General features: G+C 40.1%; 1 protein-coding gene across 1 annotated transcript in view; it reads right to left on the bottom strand.

Annotated features, from left to right (window-relative positions):
- The window catches only part of MRPS27 (mitochondrial ribosomal protein S27), a 96,083-nt gene that overhangs the window by 79,713 nt on the left and 1,572 nt on the right, over nt 1–14,798 (bottom strand). Inside the window, exon 2 of the mRNA XM_049865383.1 lies at nt 9,075–9,152. Coding sequence (XP_049721340.1) covers nt 9,075–9,152 — 78 coding nt within the window. The remainder of the gene's footprint in view (nt 1–9,074; nt 9,153–14,798) is intronic.

Here is a 14,798-nt window from a genome sequence, read left to right on the forward strand (position 1 = left end):
GTCCCTACACAGGCTAACTCAAGCAAACTTAAGGCCAAGGTCACACCTACCCCCAACACCCCTAACCCCAACTCAGGGCTCCAAATGTCTCCATCAGACCTGCCCTCCCGTCTCCAAAATGGTTTTTCTCCTGTGTCCTAGTCACTGTGGGCTCTATGCTGTAATTCAATAGCTACTACTTGGTCAATGCTGATAATCCTCCACTCGTTGCTGTGGAGTCAATTCTGACTCATAGCGACCCTATAGGACTGAACGGAACTGCCCCATAGAGTTTCCAAGGAGCAGCTGGTAGATCTGAACTGCTGGCACTTTGGTTAGCAGCCCTAGCTCTTAACCACAGCACCTCCCCAATATGCTTGCATGTTAGTAGAAAAATTTCAGAAGCAATGCTTGAATTCAGTGTTTATTTTAGTCAAAGGTAACCCCAGTACATAAACAGTCAAAAACTGAAATTTGACTGAAGTTGGAAAGCCCAAGAACTCCCAAGGTTCTGCAGAGCACAGTTGGAGAACACCCTATCAATTAAAAAAAAAAAAAAAAAAAACTGCAATGGATTAAAATACCTCAAATGCTTAAATCCATGCATTCATAAATTAAAGAAAAAGAAAAACCTCACTGGCAACCTTTGGAGGATACTAGGGAACCAACTCATTAATTTGAAAACTGCCTCTTCTGTATGAACTACACCTCAGGATAACTACATTGCTGATGAAGGAAAATTCTCTTACAAAAATCTTCCAAGTAATAAATGATAGAAGGAAGGTAGAGAAACATGTTGAATAACACCATGGGGATGAAATCAGAAAATTCGGAATGTAGAAAACTCTATACGACTAAAGACCTGGTTTCTTCAACAAATAAAACTGCAAGAAAGGGAGAGCGAAACCTATAGATTTAGGAGACATCTCAGCACACTGCAATGTATGGACCTTATCTGGATCCCATTTCAACTGAAAATTTTCAAAAAAATTTATAAGACATTTGGGGAAATGTGAACATTGACTGAATATTTGATAATGCTAAGGAGTAACTATTAGATATGAGAATGGTATTACAGTTGTACTTTTTTAAAAATCCTTATCTTCTAGAGGAAACCCTGGTGGTGTAGTGGTTCAGAGCTACGGCTGCTAACCAAAAGGTTGGCAGTTCAAATCCATCAGGCGCTCCTTGGTTTTTGGGTTTTTTTAATTTGGATCCTGATTCAAACAAATTATTTACAAAAATATTTATGAGACAATTGGGAATATATGAATATTGACTGGATATCTGACGATATTTAAGGGGTATTAATATTTTAGATGGAATAATGATAAAAAAGTCCTTACTTTTTCGAGACATATATTGAAATATTTATGAAATGATATGCTGTCTGGGATTTGCTTCAAAATAATCCAATGGATCCGGATGGGGGAATGAGTGGAGGTAGAAAGGATACAAAGGCTGGCTATGAACTGATAGTTGTTGAAATCAAGTGATGGGTAAAGAAGATTCCTCATACTATCCTCTGTACTTATGCATGTTTTAAATTTTCTGTTATAAAACTTTTTGTAAAAAAATTATCCAATGGTAGTAGAAGTCAGGATAGTGGTAACCTTTGAAGAGAATGGGGGTAGTGACTGAGCAGGGCTTCTGGAAGGCTATGAATGTTCTATTTCTTGCACAGGTTTGTTCACTTGGACAGTTGATCAATCTATGCATTATGATTTGTGCACTTTTCAGTATGTATATTTCACTGCAATAAAACAGTATTTAATGCAAAGAAAGAAATCCACTGCCTTAATGCAAAGAAAAGATGCCGTGGCAGAATTTCAGCTACCACAACGATCACTGAGAAAGGTATTTTTTAGCAGAAAGGCAACTGAATACTATGACCCCAAGCAAATTCAAGCAAATGTCACCATCTGGAATAACAGAAGCTACTTTAGGCCGCTGTTGTGAGCATTAAATGAGATGGTGCCTGCGACTGCTTAGCACAGGACGTGGCATAAGACCAGCACTGAATGAAGGCTGCATTTTGACTTATGTAAAAGGGCTGGCTCTGCATTCAGGGTCTGTTTGGCCCTTTGACTGCAGAGTGTAGCTACACCAATAATACTACTGGCGTCAATCAAAATCTTGGTAGTAAAAAATTACCCTTATACTGGGGACTGGAAGGTCTCCATTAGCCATCCCCGAAAACTCTAGCAGAAAACCACTAATGAGACTGAAGAGAGAACGCACTCGCTCCCCGGAAGGGCACTTGCCATTCCGAAGGAACATTCCCTCCGCAGTATTCGCCCTGCGTGGAGGTGAAATCACTTAAGTAAATCAAAGCCCCACACCCACACACTGCGCACCTTCCCTCTCTCTGGCACCCCGCCCTCCTCCCACTCACGCTCTCCAATGGGGCCGAGCGTAATTAATGCCTCATATCGTCCTCCGTCCTCCCCCCAATCAGTGAGCCCGCACCAGGCACCTCACAGCCCTCCTGGCCACAGCGTCCAATCACAGCGCTCCACATGCTGAGCACATCCCCGCACTGGGGAGAGCTTCCCGGAGGACCTGCGCGGATACACCCTGCTGATCTGCAAGGGGCTGCACTGTTTCTGCAGAGACCACACTGCCATCTGCTGCCTAGTCTTCAGGGATACAGCAACAGGCGCGTCCCCCTGACCACTGCTTTCTGCCTTATCTCATTGCCATTACCTGAACCCAAAGACGCAAATAAAAATTAGGAAACACATGCAGTAATATCGCTTAAAAGCAAAAAGTTTTTCTTTGTTTTAAGGAGAAGAGGTAACAGAATTACTTTCTACGACATAGTAGAAAGGAGCCCCAGTGGCGCAGTGATTAAGAGCTCGGCTGCTAACCAAAAGGTCAGCAGTTCCAGTCTAACCAGCTGCTCCTTGGATACCCTGTGTGGCAGTTCTACTCTGTCCTGTAGGGTCGCTATGAGCCAGAATCGACTCCACAGCAACGGGTTTACACAGTAGAAAAATTAGTTTTAATAGTCTTACACTTTCAAAAGGCCCTCTCCTGTCAAGCAGCTTGAGTTCAAGAACCTTAATTTACCGCGTATGTAGCGGGTAAAATCAAGAGGCCAAAGCACTCACTCATTCAACATATTTCTGGATATATGGGTAACATAACTGAGGCAGGCGTTATCATCATCTCTAATTTACAGATACAAAAAACCAAGGTTAAGTGACATAGCTGAAATCTGGCACAGCTGGGATTCAAACCCAGACACCTGCCTCCAAAGTTCACTTCACAGCACATAGGGAAGGTACAAAGTGCTGTAAGAATAGAGGGGAAGGAAAAATCAATTCTGACAGGATAGAGATTCAGGCCTTAGGGTATGGTAGGCATAGGAAACTGGCACAGTGGCAAGGGAATATCAGTAAATGATAGTACTGCCTTCCCAAGTATACCAGTCTGAACAGAGTAAATGAGACAATGACCTCCATGATATCTCTGCACTGCAGAATGCACAGAATCATGGTCATTCCGCTGCTCACTCAGGTTGCCCTGACAACGTTCCCCTGGATTTGTCTCCGAATAACAGAGAACTGACTTTATCCAGCATCTGACTCAGTGCAACACTGAAGTGGTCTCATTGTTTCCTAACCTTCCATTTATACTTAGAAAAGTGTTAACACTTAGCTTTGAGGAATTGATGGTTCCCTTCTCTGTAGCGCAACTAGTTAATGTGCTCAGTTGCTAATCAAAAGGTTGGAGGTTGAGTCTACCAAGAAGTGCCTCAAAAGAAAGGCCTAACACTCTACTTCCAGAAAATCAGCCACTGAAAACCCTGTGGGGCACAGTTGTACCCTGACACACATGTGGTCATGGAGTCGCCATGAGTCAGAATCAATGGCAACTGATACTTCCATAGCACTTTGCTTACGATTCATACATAGCACACAATAGCCTTGCAATAGATTTGGGTCCATGTTGGTCTCATCACTAGGACTGTGGTCCCCAAAATGAGTAGTACTGGCTTTAGGGGGCATTTTAGATATTTACAACTTTTTGACTGTCAAAAAGACTGGAGGGCATTATTGGCATTTAATGGGCAGACAACAGTGAAATTAGATGACCTGCAATTCCTGAGACTGTCCCATAAATCAAAACATTGTCCCCATTGGGAGCCAAGGATCTCAGTATGGAAGAAGGGAGATATACAGAATAGAGAAAGGCAAGACAGACCTTGTGGGGATGAACTGGAATTGGAGGGGTAGGTATGAACTCATTGTTTCTAAAATATATATGTATGCGTATACACATGCATGTGCATATATGTATGTTTATATATATATATGCATACATATTTCTCCTAACTCTGTACACTGAATGGGCCAAGAAGCAAAGATTTCACAGTAGCAATGAGGATACCTTGCACCCAGAATTTGGGCTTTTAATACCATTCATCACTAAAAGGAACAAGGACTTCTTGAAGAAACAGTTGGTCCCAGGTGGGGGCAGGAAAGGTACAAGACGAGCCCGTGGATATCTTGTTATGCCAGAAAGCAGGGAAGTTCAATAATAAAGACAGAGAAGACAGGAGCTAGCTTGAAATGGCTCCTATTGGCCAAATCTGGGACAATCTGACCAACAAAATAATTAAGGATGATAATGAATCACTAAAAAAATCCACAAATCCACAAGACCATACTGATAATAGATAAGGAGAAAAAGAGAAGGCAGCACTCTGGCTTACAGTAGAATAGTGAGTGCTAACTCGTACACGTGGAGTGATTGCTCATCACCATTTTGCAACCATCACAGTAAAGATTGACTGAGGCAAGAAACATCAACAGATGCTAAATCTAGGGGAAATCTTTTGATGAGTAGCAGAATATTTCCGCATGGTATTAAAGTGTCTCCCCACAGACCGCCAATAAGTCAACCGAGAGAAAAAACAGTAACTATACAGCAGAGAAATCTGATACACTTGACTGGGTGCTAAACATCACCAGTAAGGGCATATGGACAGATGTGTCTCCAGATGTGATACCCTGAGAAAGACACAATAACTTGAATCTAATTGTGAGAAAGTGTCAGACAAACTCAAAAAGAGGATCAAACCCACTGCCGACGAATCAATCTGACTTACAGCGACCGTACAAGACAGAGAAGAACTGCCTCATAGGGTTTCCAAGGGTGTAATCTTTACAGAAGCCTACTGCCATATCTTTGTTTTCTGCAGAGTGGCTGGTGGGTTCGAACCACCAACCTTTTGGCTGGCAGCCAAGCGTTTTGACCACTGTACCACGAGGGCTCCTCCAAAAAAGACTAACATTTTATTTGAATGAAAAGACCATTTTCTTTAAAAAAAAAAAAAAAGTCAGCGTCATAAGAAAGGAAGAAGAACTGCTCCAGGTGAAAGGAGACTAATGAGGCAAGGCAACTAAAGGCAATATGTGATCCTAGGCTGAATTGGAGAGGAAATGCTATAAAAGACATTACTGGGTCAACTGACAGAATTGGGATATGAATAATAAACTATTGTATCATGCTAAATTTACTAAAATTGCTAACTGTGCTGTAGTTATATAACAGAATATCCTCATCTCAGGTAATATATACTGAAGAATTAAGACTGAAAAGGCAATGATATACAAAACAAACTCTCAAATGGTTAAAAAAAAAAGTACATATGCATAGAGAGAGAACAAAAAAGTAAAATTAAATGGGTCAAAATGATAACAATAGGTGAGTCTGGGTAAACGGTATGTAAGTGATGTTTGTATTATTCTTGCAGTTTTTCTAAGTTTAAAATTATTTCCAAGTAGAAAGTTTTAAAAAGTTACCCATATACCATGCCATTTATGACATGGCAGACATTCCTACACCAACAACAAAAAACCTGTTTATCATGAATTCCATTTTGCATAAAATCAGTTCTTTTTAATAATATGAAAATAAGCTGACTGTTCTATAAATCAACTACCATGTAAATTGAGGGAAGTAAACACTGATGCGTTCAGAACTTTTATCAAGAGTTGTTTACCATTCTGTAAACAAAATTATATCACTCATGATAATGCCACTCCTGGTATTTGATTTTGCCAGTGCAACACACCTGTCTCCATCTGCATTTGTACCTGTCATGTTCAAAGTGACTCTGCATTTAAGTGCAAGCATCTAGCCACTTCACTGTGCTTTTCCAGTGTAGTTTTGCCTAAGCATTTATTTATATGTTGAAATACATATTATTTCTTGTTTGTTGTTGTTCGTTGCTATCAAGTCAGCCCCCAACTAATGGTGACCCCATGCACAGGGACTTTTGTATCAGTTTAGGGAATTATATTGATTTTTATGATATACATAAATAAGTTATACTACCTGTAAGTTGCATTTCAGGAAAATAAAAGAAGGGCATTAAAAATATTTATTATAAAAAGGCTATGCTGGGTCTTAAAAAAGTGAGAATCAGACAACTGCTAACCAAAAGGTTGGAGGTTCAAACCTATGGAGCCCTGGTGGCACAATGGTTAAGAGTGCAGCTGTGAACCAAAAGGTTGGCAGTTCAAATCCACCAGCTGCTCCTTGGAAACCCTATGGAGCAGTTCTACTTGGTACTATAGTGTTGCTATGAGTTGGAATTGACTCCACGGCAATGGGTTTGTTTGTTTTTTGGTTTTAATGATGTTTATTTGTTAAGGAGCAGGCAGAATCAAAAGTCTAAGTATGTACATTTTTTATAAAGTGCTCATAAGGTCAGTGATTTCTTTTAGGTCTTGGTTTTTTCATAAAAGAAGTGCTGCACATTATTTGCAATAGCAAAAAGCTGGAAACAACCTAAATGCCCATCAACAGATGACTGGATAAACAAACTATGGTACATACATACGATGGAAAACTATGCAACAATAAGGAACAATAATGAACCTGCACATCTCACTACATGGATGAATCTGGGAGGCATTATGCTGAGTAAAATAAATCAATCACAAAAGGACAAATATTGTATGAGACCACTATTTTAAAAGTTCATGAAAAGGTTTACATAAAAAAAAGAAATAATTTTTGAGGTTTACGAGAGAGTAGAGGGAAAAACACTAAATAGATAATAGGCTAGTGGTAACTCTGGTGATGAGTAAGACAGTACACCATATTGGAGAAGCCGGCATAACTTGACCAAGTCAAGGTCATGGAAGCTTCATAGACACATTCAAACTTCCTGAGAGATCAAATTACTTGGCTGAGGGCTGTGGGGAACCATGGTCTCGGGGAACACCTAGCTCAATTGGCATAACATAGTTTATAAAGAAAATGTTCTACATCCTACTTTGGTGAGTAGCATCTGGGGGTCTTAAAAGCTTGTGTGAGGCCTTCTAAGATACTCCACTGGTCCCACCCTGTCTGGAGCAAGGGAGAATGAAGAAAACCAGACACAAGGGAAAGATTAGTCCGAAGGACTAATGGACCACAAGTACCATAGCCTCCACCAGACTGAGTCCAGCACTACTAGATGGTACCTGGCTCCCACCACTGACTGGTCTGATAGGGATCACAATAGAGGATCCTGGACAGGGCTGGAGAAAAATGTAGAACAACGCTCTAACTCACAAAAAAAGACCAGACTTACTGATCTGACAGACACTGGAAAAACCCCAATAATACTCCCGGATACTCTTTCAACTCAGTACTGAAGTCACTTCTGAGGTTCACCCTTCAGCCAAAGATTAGACAGGCCCATAAAACAAAATGAGACTAAATGGGCACACCAGCCCAGGGGCAAGAACAAGAAGGCAGAAGGGGACAGGAAAGCTGATAATGAGGAACCAAAGGTTGAGAAGGGGTGAGTGTTGACATGTTGTGGGGTTGGCAACTAATGTCACAAAACAATATGTGTATTAATTGTTTAATGAGAAACTAATTGGCACCATAAACCTTCATCTAAAGCACAATAAAATAAATAAATAAATAAATAAAGAAATGCTGCAGTATCTTTGTGATACGACACAGGGAATAGGAAAACGAAAGCATGACTAATCAGGAGCCTACTATCTGCGAAGATGTTAGACAACTATCTTCTCTAAATGGCTTATAAGAAACTAAAAACTGCTTCAAATCTATCACTGTAATGTAATGAAGAAGAACTGAAGAGAGCTCTGAGACTACAAAAGGAGTTAAAAAAAATGAAGAGACTGACAATAGAAAAGGATGAAAGTGTGAAATATTTATTTTTCTCTGCAGAGAACGTAAAATAGAAAGGCTACCGTCGATTCTCATCGTTCATGGATTCTCTATTTGTGAATTTGCCTACTCACTAACCCTAAAAGCAATACTCGCAGTGCTTTGGCAGTCATTTGAAGACATGTGCGTGCCCAATGAGCACGTTCCACTTTGACTTCTTGTTTCAGCTCTCACACTATAAACAAGTGTCCTTTTTCTGGTCTATTTAGTGTCATGTTTTTCCCATTTTTGTGCTTTTTGTTGGTGATTTCGCTTTTTAAAACGGTGCTGAAGCTCTGCCTAATGCTACTAAGTACAAGAAGGCTGTGATGTGCCTTATGGGGAAAATACATGTGTTAAATAAGCTTCATCCAAGCATTAATTATAGTGCTGTTGGCCATAAGCTCAATATTAATGAATCAATAATATATATTAAATAGGGTGTCTTTAAACAGAAACACATATAAAACAAGATTATGTACTTATTGGTTGACAAAAATGTGACCAGAGGCTCACAGAACCTAACCCTGTATTTCTGCTGGGGGCAATGGTTCAGTATTAGCTAATTCAACACTCACGGAGGCTTTACAGAACGTAACTGCTGCAAATAATGAGAATCAACTGTATATGATAAGAATGGAAAGAAAACAAGAAAGAAAAGAACTGTTTACCTAACTTAGGGAGGCTATTTAAGGCAAATATGAAATATCAAAAATTTGTAGGACAGAGAAAATGATTTTTCATGTGTGAAATAACCGTCTAATTCTTTTAAAGAATGTGTTTACCTGGATTGGATCATCATGAAAGCATCATTTCATACATACATCACGTGTATGTGTATATGTATATATATATATACACACACATCAGTGACTGAAAACGACACATACCATAGACTGACAGGTACCTACCAAGGTGACATTGTTCTTTTTCTCTTGCTTCCCATTTCTGGCTATCCACATATGCCGCAGAAAGCAGCCACCTTTTTTCTGAGGAAAAAGACAATTATCTCAACAAACAAGGCTTCACAATAGTTTCATTTTACATATCTATCTTTATTAAACATATTTTTGTCATATTTTCAATTTACTAGATTATATATTTTAAAGATTCTAGTAATATACTGCAACCAACACTGCATAGTTCACAACTCCATTCACAACAAAATGCATTCAACATCTAGAAAGTAAAATACACAGAAAAACTGAAAAATTTTACAATGATCTTATGGGTAATTTTATGCTGGTAATTCTGTTCCTATAACTTCAGGGCTTGGAGCCATTTATTTCCACTCAATTATAGCCTAGATGAGCCCTAAAACTCTTTCTTAGAACCCAAAACAATTCCTGGGCTGTTGCTTAGCTCATTATTCAAATGCTTTACAATCATTAGTCAACCCTAAAGCAAAAAGGATGCAAGTATGACTTGGATCAGCATATTTACCTCCATTTCACATAATGCAAGAGCAATAATTTACCCAGTGACTCAGCACCCCAGTGGTAAATGAGAGAAACTCAGTACATCAAACTTGGGGTAATGCACAAGGTGACAAAGCTGTATTCCCAGCACCTGGCACAATACTTGGCATAGGATAGTGTTCAATAAACATGAGTTCAATGAATGAATGACAAAGAACGGCAACTTCACAAAAATTAAAAACTTTCGTGCTTCAAAGGATACCATCAAAAGAGTAGAAGGGCAACCCACAAAATGGAATAAAATATTTGCAATCAGTCATCTGAACTTTTTCTCTTTGTTTTAAAAGAAAAAGTAGTAATGCCCCTACATGTCTGTCAGTTTGTTGTACTGTGATGCTGGAAACTATTCCACCGGTATTCAAGTATCAGCAGAGTCACCCATGGCAGTTTCAGCTAAGCTTCCAGACTAAGACTATGAAGAAGGACCCAGCAGTGTACTTCTGAAAAGAATTAGCCAGTGAAAACCTTATGAATAGCAATGAAGCACTCTGACATAGTGCCAGAAGATGAGCCCCTAAGGTTGGAAGGCACTCAAAACACTACTGGGGAAGAGCTGCCCCCTCAAAGTAAAACCAAAAAAACCAAACCAAACCCATTGCTATTGAGTTGATTCCGATTCATAGTGACCCTACAGGACAGAGTAGAACTGCCCCACAGAGTTTCCAAGAAGGGTCTGGTGGATTCAAACTGCCGGCCTTTTGGCTAGCAGCTGTAGCACTTAACCACTATGCCACCAGGGTTTCCCCTCAAAGTAAAGTCGACCTTAATGACGTAGATGGAGTCAAGCTTTCAGGACCTTCATTTGCTGATGTGGCATGACTCAAAATGACAAAAGATAGCTGCAAACATCCATTGATAATTGGAATGTATGAAGTATGAATCTAGGAAAACTGGACGTCATCAAAAATGAAATGGAACCCAAAAACATCAATATCCTAGGCATTAGTGAGCTGAAAAGGACTGATACTGGCTGTTCTGAATTGGACAACCATATGGTCTACTATGCCAGGAATAACAACTTCAAGAGGAATGGCATTGCTTTCATTGTCAAAAGGAATATTTCAAGATCTATCCTGAAGTACAACGCTGTCAGTGATAGGAAAACATCCATATGCCTATAAGGAAGACCAATCAATACGACTATTATTCAAATTGACACACTAACCACTAAGGCCAAAGATAAAGAAATTGAAGATTTTTACCAACTTCCGCAGTCTGAAATCAATCAAACATGCAATCAGGATACACTGATAAATACTGGTGATTAGAATGCAAAAGTTGGAAACAAGGAAGGATCAGTAGTTGGAAAATATGGCCTTGGTGACAGAAACGATGCGGAAGATTACATGACAGAATTTTGCAAGACCAACAACATCTTCATTGCAAATACCTTTTTTCGCCAATACGAACGGTGACTATACATGTGGACACTTAATTGTGCTCAGGAGGAACCTGTACATAGATCAACTGAAAATTGTTGGAACAGAACAAGGGGGTACTACATTATTTAAAGTCAGGCAAGGCATGTGTCAGGGTTGTATCCTTTCACCATACCTATTCAATCTGTACGCTGAGCAAATAATCCAAGAAGCTGGACTTTAGGAAGAAGAACAGGGCATCAGGGTTGCTGGAAGACTCATTAACAACCTGTGTTATGCAGACGACACAACCTTGCTTACTGAAAGTGAGGAGGAATTGAAGCGCTTACTGTAGAATCAAAGACCATGGCCTTCAGTATGAATTACACCTCAACATAAGGAAAACAAAAATCCTCAAAACCGGGCCAATAAGCAACATCATGATAAATGGAGAAAAGATTGAAGTTGTCAAGGATTTCATTTTACTTGGATCCACAATCAACACCCATGGAAGCAGCAGTCAAGCAAACATAAGAGGCATCGTGTTGTGCAAATCTGCTGCAAAAGGCGTCTTTAAAGTGTTGAAAAGCGAAGACGTCACCTTGAAGACTAAGGTGCGCTTGACCCAAGCCATGGTGTTTTCAATTGCCTCCTATGCATGTGAAAGCTGTACAATGAATAAAGAAGAACTGATGCCTTTGAATTGTGGTGCTGGAGAAAAATATTGAATATACCATGAATTGCCAAAAAAATGAACAAATCTTTCTTGGAAGAAGTACAACCAGAATGCTCCTTAGAAACAAGGATAGCAAGACTATGTCTCACACTTTGGACATGTTGTCAGGAGGGATCAGTCCCTGGAGAAGGACATCATGCTTGGAAAAGCAGAGGGTCAGTGAAAAAGAGGAAGACCCTCAATGAGATGGATTGACACAGTGGCTACAACAATGGGCTTAAGTATAACAATGACTGTGAGGATGGCGCAGGACTGGGCAGTATTTTGTTCTGTTGTACACAGGGTCACTATGAATTGGAACTGACTCCATGGCACCTAAAAACAACAAGATGGAATATACAGGAATCAAATCAACTACATCTATGGAAAGAGACAATGGAAAAGCTCAATATCATCAATCACAATAAGGCCAGGGGTCAACTGCGAAACAGATCATCAATTGCTCAGATGCAAGTTCAAGTTGAAATTGAAGAAAATTAGAACAAAGACAGGGAATTCTGAGGCCCTAAGGTCAGCTTTAACCTTGTATATAACTGAAGCTGCAAATAGATGATAAGGGATAATCACCAACAGACTAAACACACCCTGAAACAATGAGTCAAGGCAACCTAACAATAAAGTTCATAGATTTTCTCAAAGCTGCTTTTTTCCACAGCAACCAGATGGAACCACGCACAGAACATCCACCTCTGGCTGCTATGTGACCCTGCAACAGGGGCTACAGAGAGCTACAGTCGAATCCGGGGAATTGAACTCAGGGATCGACAGACTGTGCAAGCACAGCACCCCATATAATAAGTCCTGCTATGAATCCCAGAAGCCTCTGGGATAGGAGCCACCTTGAAGCCATCTTAGAAAGCTGCTGCGGTGTGCACTGTAGTTAACATATCCCTGCCCAGATGGGCCACTTGACGGAAAACCCTGCCTATACCTATGAAAAAACATAAACCCCTTCCCACTCAAAAACCTTTAAAAACTCATGCAAGTTCTTTGTTCTGAGAGATGGGGGGTAAGCGTTGCCTAGGCCCTCCTCGTCTCCACTTGCAAGCCTCTTCAATAATGCTTTGCTTGTGTGGAAAATTCTCTGTGTCTTACCTGTTCATTCTTGATGAATGAAAGGCATAGAACAGCCAGCAACAGAACAAGTCCACCAGAGCCAAAGTATGATCTTGAGTATATCCCACATAATTTAGAGACCATCTCAAGAACAGATTTGATGTGTTGAACGCTACTGACCAATGATCAGATGAGTTGTGAAATGACATCAAGGACATCATACATGAAGAAAGCAAGCGTTCATTAAAAAGACAGAATAGAGAGGAAAGACCAAAATGGATGTCAGCAGAGACTCTGAAACTTGCTCTTGACTGTCCAATAGCGAAAGCAAAAGGAAGAAAAAATGAAGGAAAAGAGTTGAACAGAAGATTTCAAAGGGCAGAACATGCTCGGCATTTCTCAAGAACTGAAGAAAAAATTCGAGCCTCAGGTTATAATACTGAAGGATCCCACAGGGAAAATACTAAATGACACCAGAGGCACCAAAGCAGACAGTCACTATACCAAAAAGAATTGGTCGATGTTCCATCATTTCAGAAGGTGACATATGATCAGGAACTGATGGTACTGAATGAAGAAGTCCAAACTGCACTGAAGGCACTGGTGAAAACCAACGCTCCAGGAACTGACAGAATACCAACTGAGATGTTTCAACAAATGGATGCAACACTGGAAATGTTCCCTCATCTATGCCAAGAAATTTGGAAAACAGCTTCCTGACTAAATGACTGGAAGAGATCCATATTTATGCCTATTCCCAAGAAAGGTAACCCAGCAGAATGGGGAAATTATTGAACAATATCATTAGTATCACATGTAGGTAAAATTTTGCTGAAGATCATTCAAAAGCAGCTCCAGCAGTATATTGACAGGGAACTGCCAGAAAGCCAAACTGGATTCAGAAGAGGACGTGGAATGAGGGATATCACTGCTGATGTCAGATGGATCGGGGCTGAAAGCAGAGAATACCAGAAAGATGTTTACCTGTGTTTTATTGACTATGCTAAGGCATTCGACTGTGTGGATCATAACAGGTTACGGATAACATTGCAAAGAATGGGAATTCCAGGATACTTAATCGTGCTCATGAGGAATCTGTACATGGATCAAGAGGCAATCATTCAAACAGAACAAGGGGATACTGCATGGTTTAAACTCAGGAAGGTGTGCATTAGGGTTGTATCTTTCACCATTCCTATTCAATATGTATAAGCAAATAATTTGCAAAGTCAGACTATATGAAGAAGAACAGGGCATCAGGATTGGAGGAAGACTCATTAACAACCTGTGTTATGCTGATGACACAACCTTGTCTGCTGAAAGTGAAGCGGACTTGAAGCACCTACTGATGAAGATCAAAGACCACAGCCTTCAGTATGTATTACACCTCAACATAAAGAAAACAAAAATCCTCATGACTGGACCGATAACCAACATCAAGATAAATGGAGAAAAGATTGAAGTTGTCAAAGATCTCATTTTACTTGGATCCACAATCTATACCCATGGAAGCAGCAGTCAAGAGATCAAACGACAGATTACATTGAGGAAATCTGCTGCAAAAGACCTCTTTAAAATTTTGAAAAGCAAAGATGTCACTTTAAGGACTAAGGTGCACCTGACTCAAGCCATGATGTTTTCAATTGTCTCATATGCATGCGAAAGCTGGACAAAGAATAAGGAAGACCAAAGAAGAAACTGACGCCTTTGAATTGTGTTGATGAAGAATACTGACTATAACACGGACTGCTAAAAGAATGAATAAATCTGTCTTAAAAGGAGTACAACCAGAATGTTCTTTAGAAGCAAGGCTGGTAAGACTGTCTTTCATACCTTGGACATGTTATCAGGAGGGATCATTCATGCTTGGACATGTTATCAGAAGGACATCATGCTTGGTAAGATATAGGGTCAGCCAAAAAGAGGAAGACCCTTAATGAGATGGATTGACACAGTGGCTACAACAATGGGCTCAAGAAAAATGATTGTGAGCATGGCTTAGGACTG

The sequence above is a fragment of the Elephas maximus genome, chromosome 2 (assembly GCF_024166365.1).
Source record: "Elephas maximus indicus isolate mEleMax1 chromosome 2, mEleMax1 primary haplotype, whole genome shotgun sequence".
Lineage (NCBI taxonomy): Eukaryota > Metazoa > Chordata > Mammalia > Proboscidea > Elephantidae > Elephas > Elephas maximus.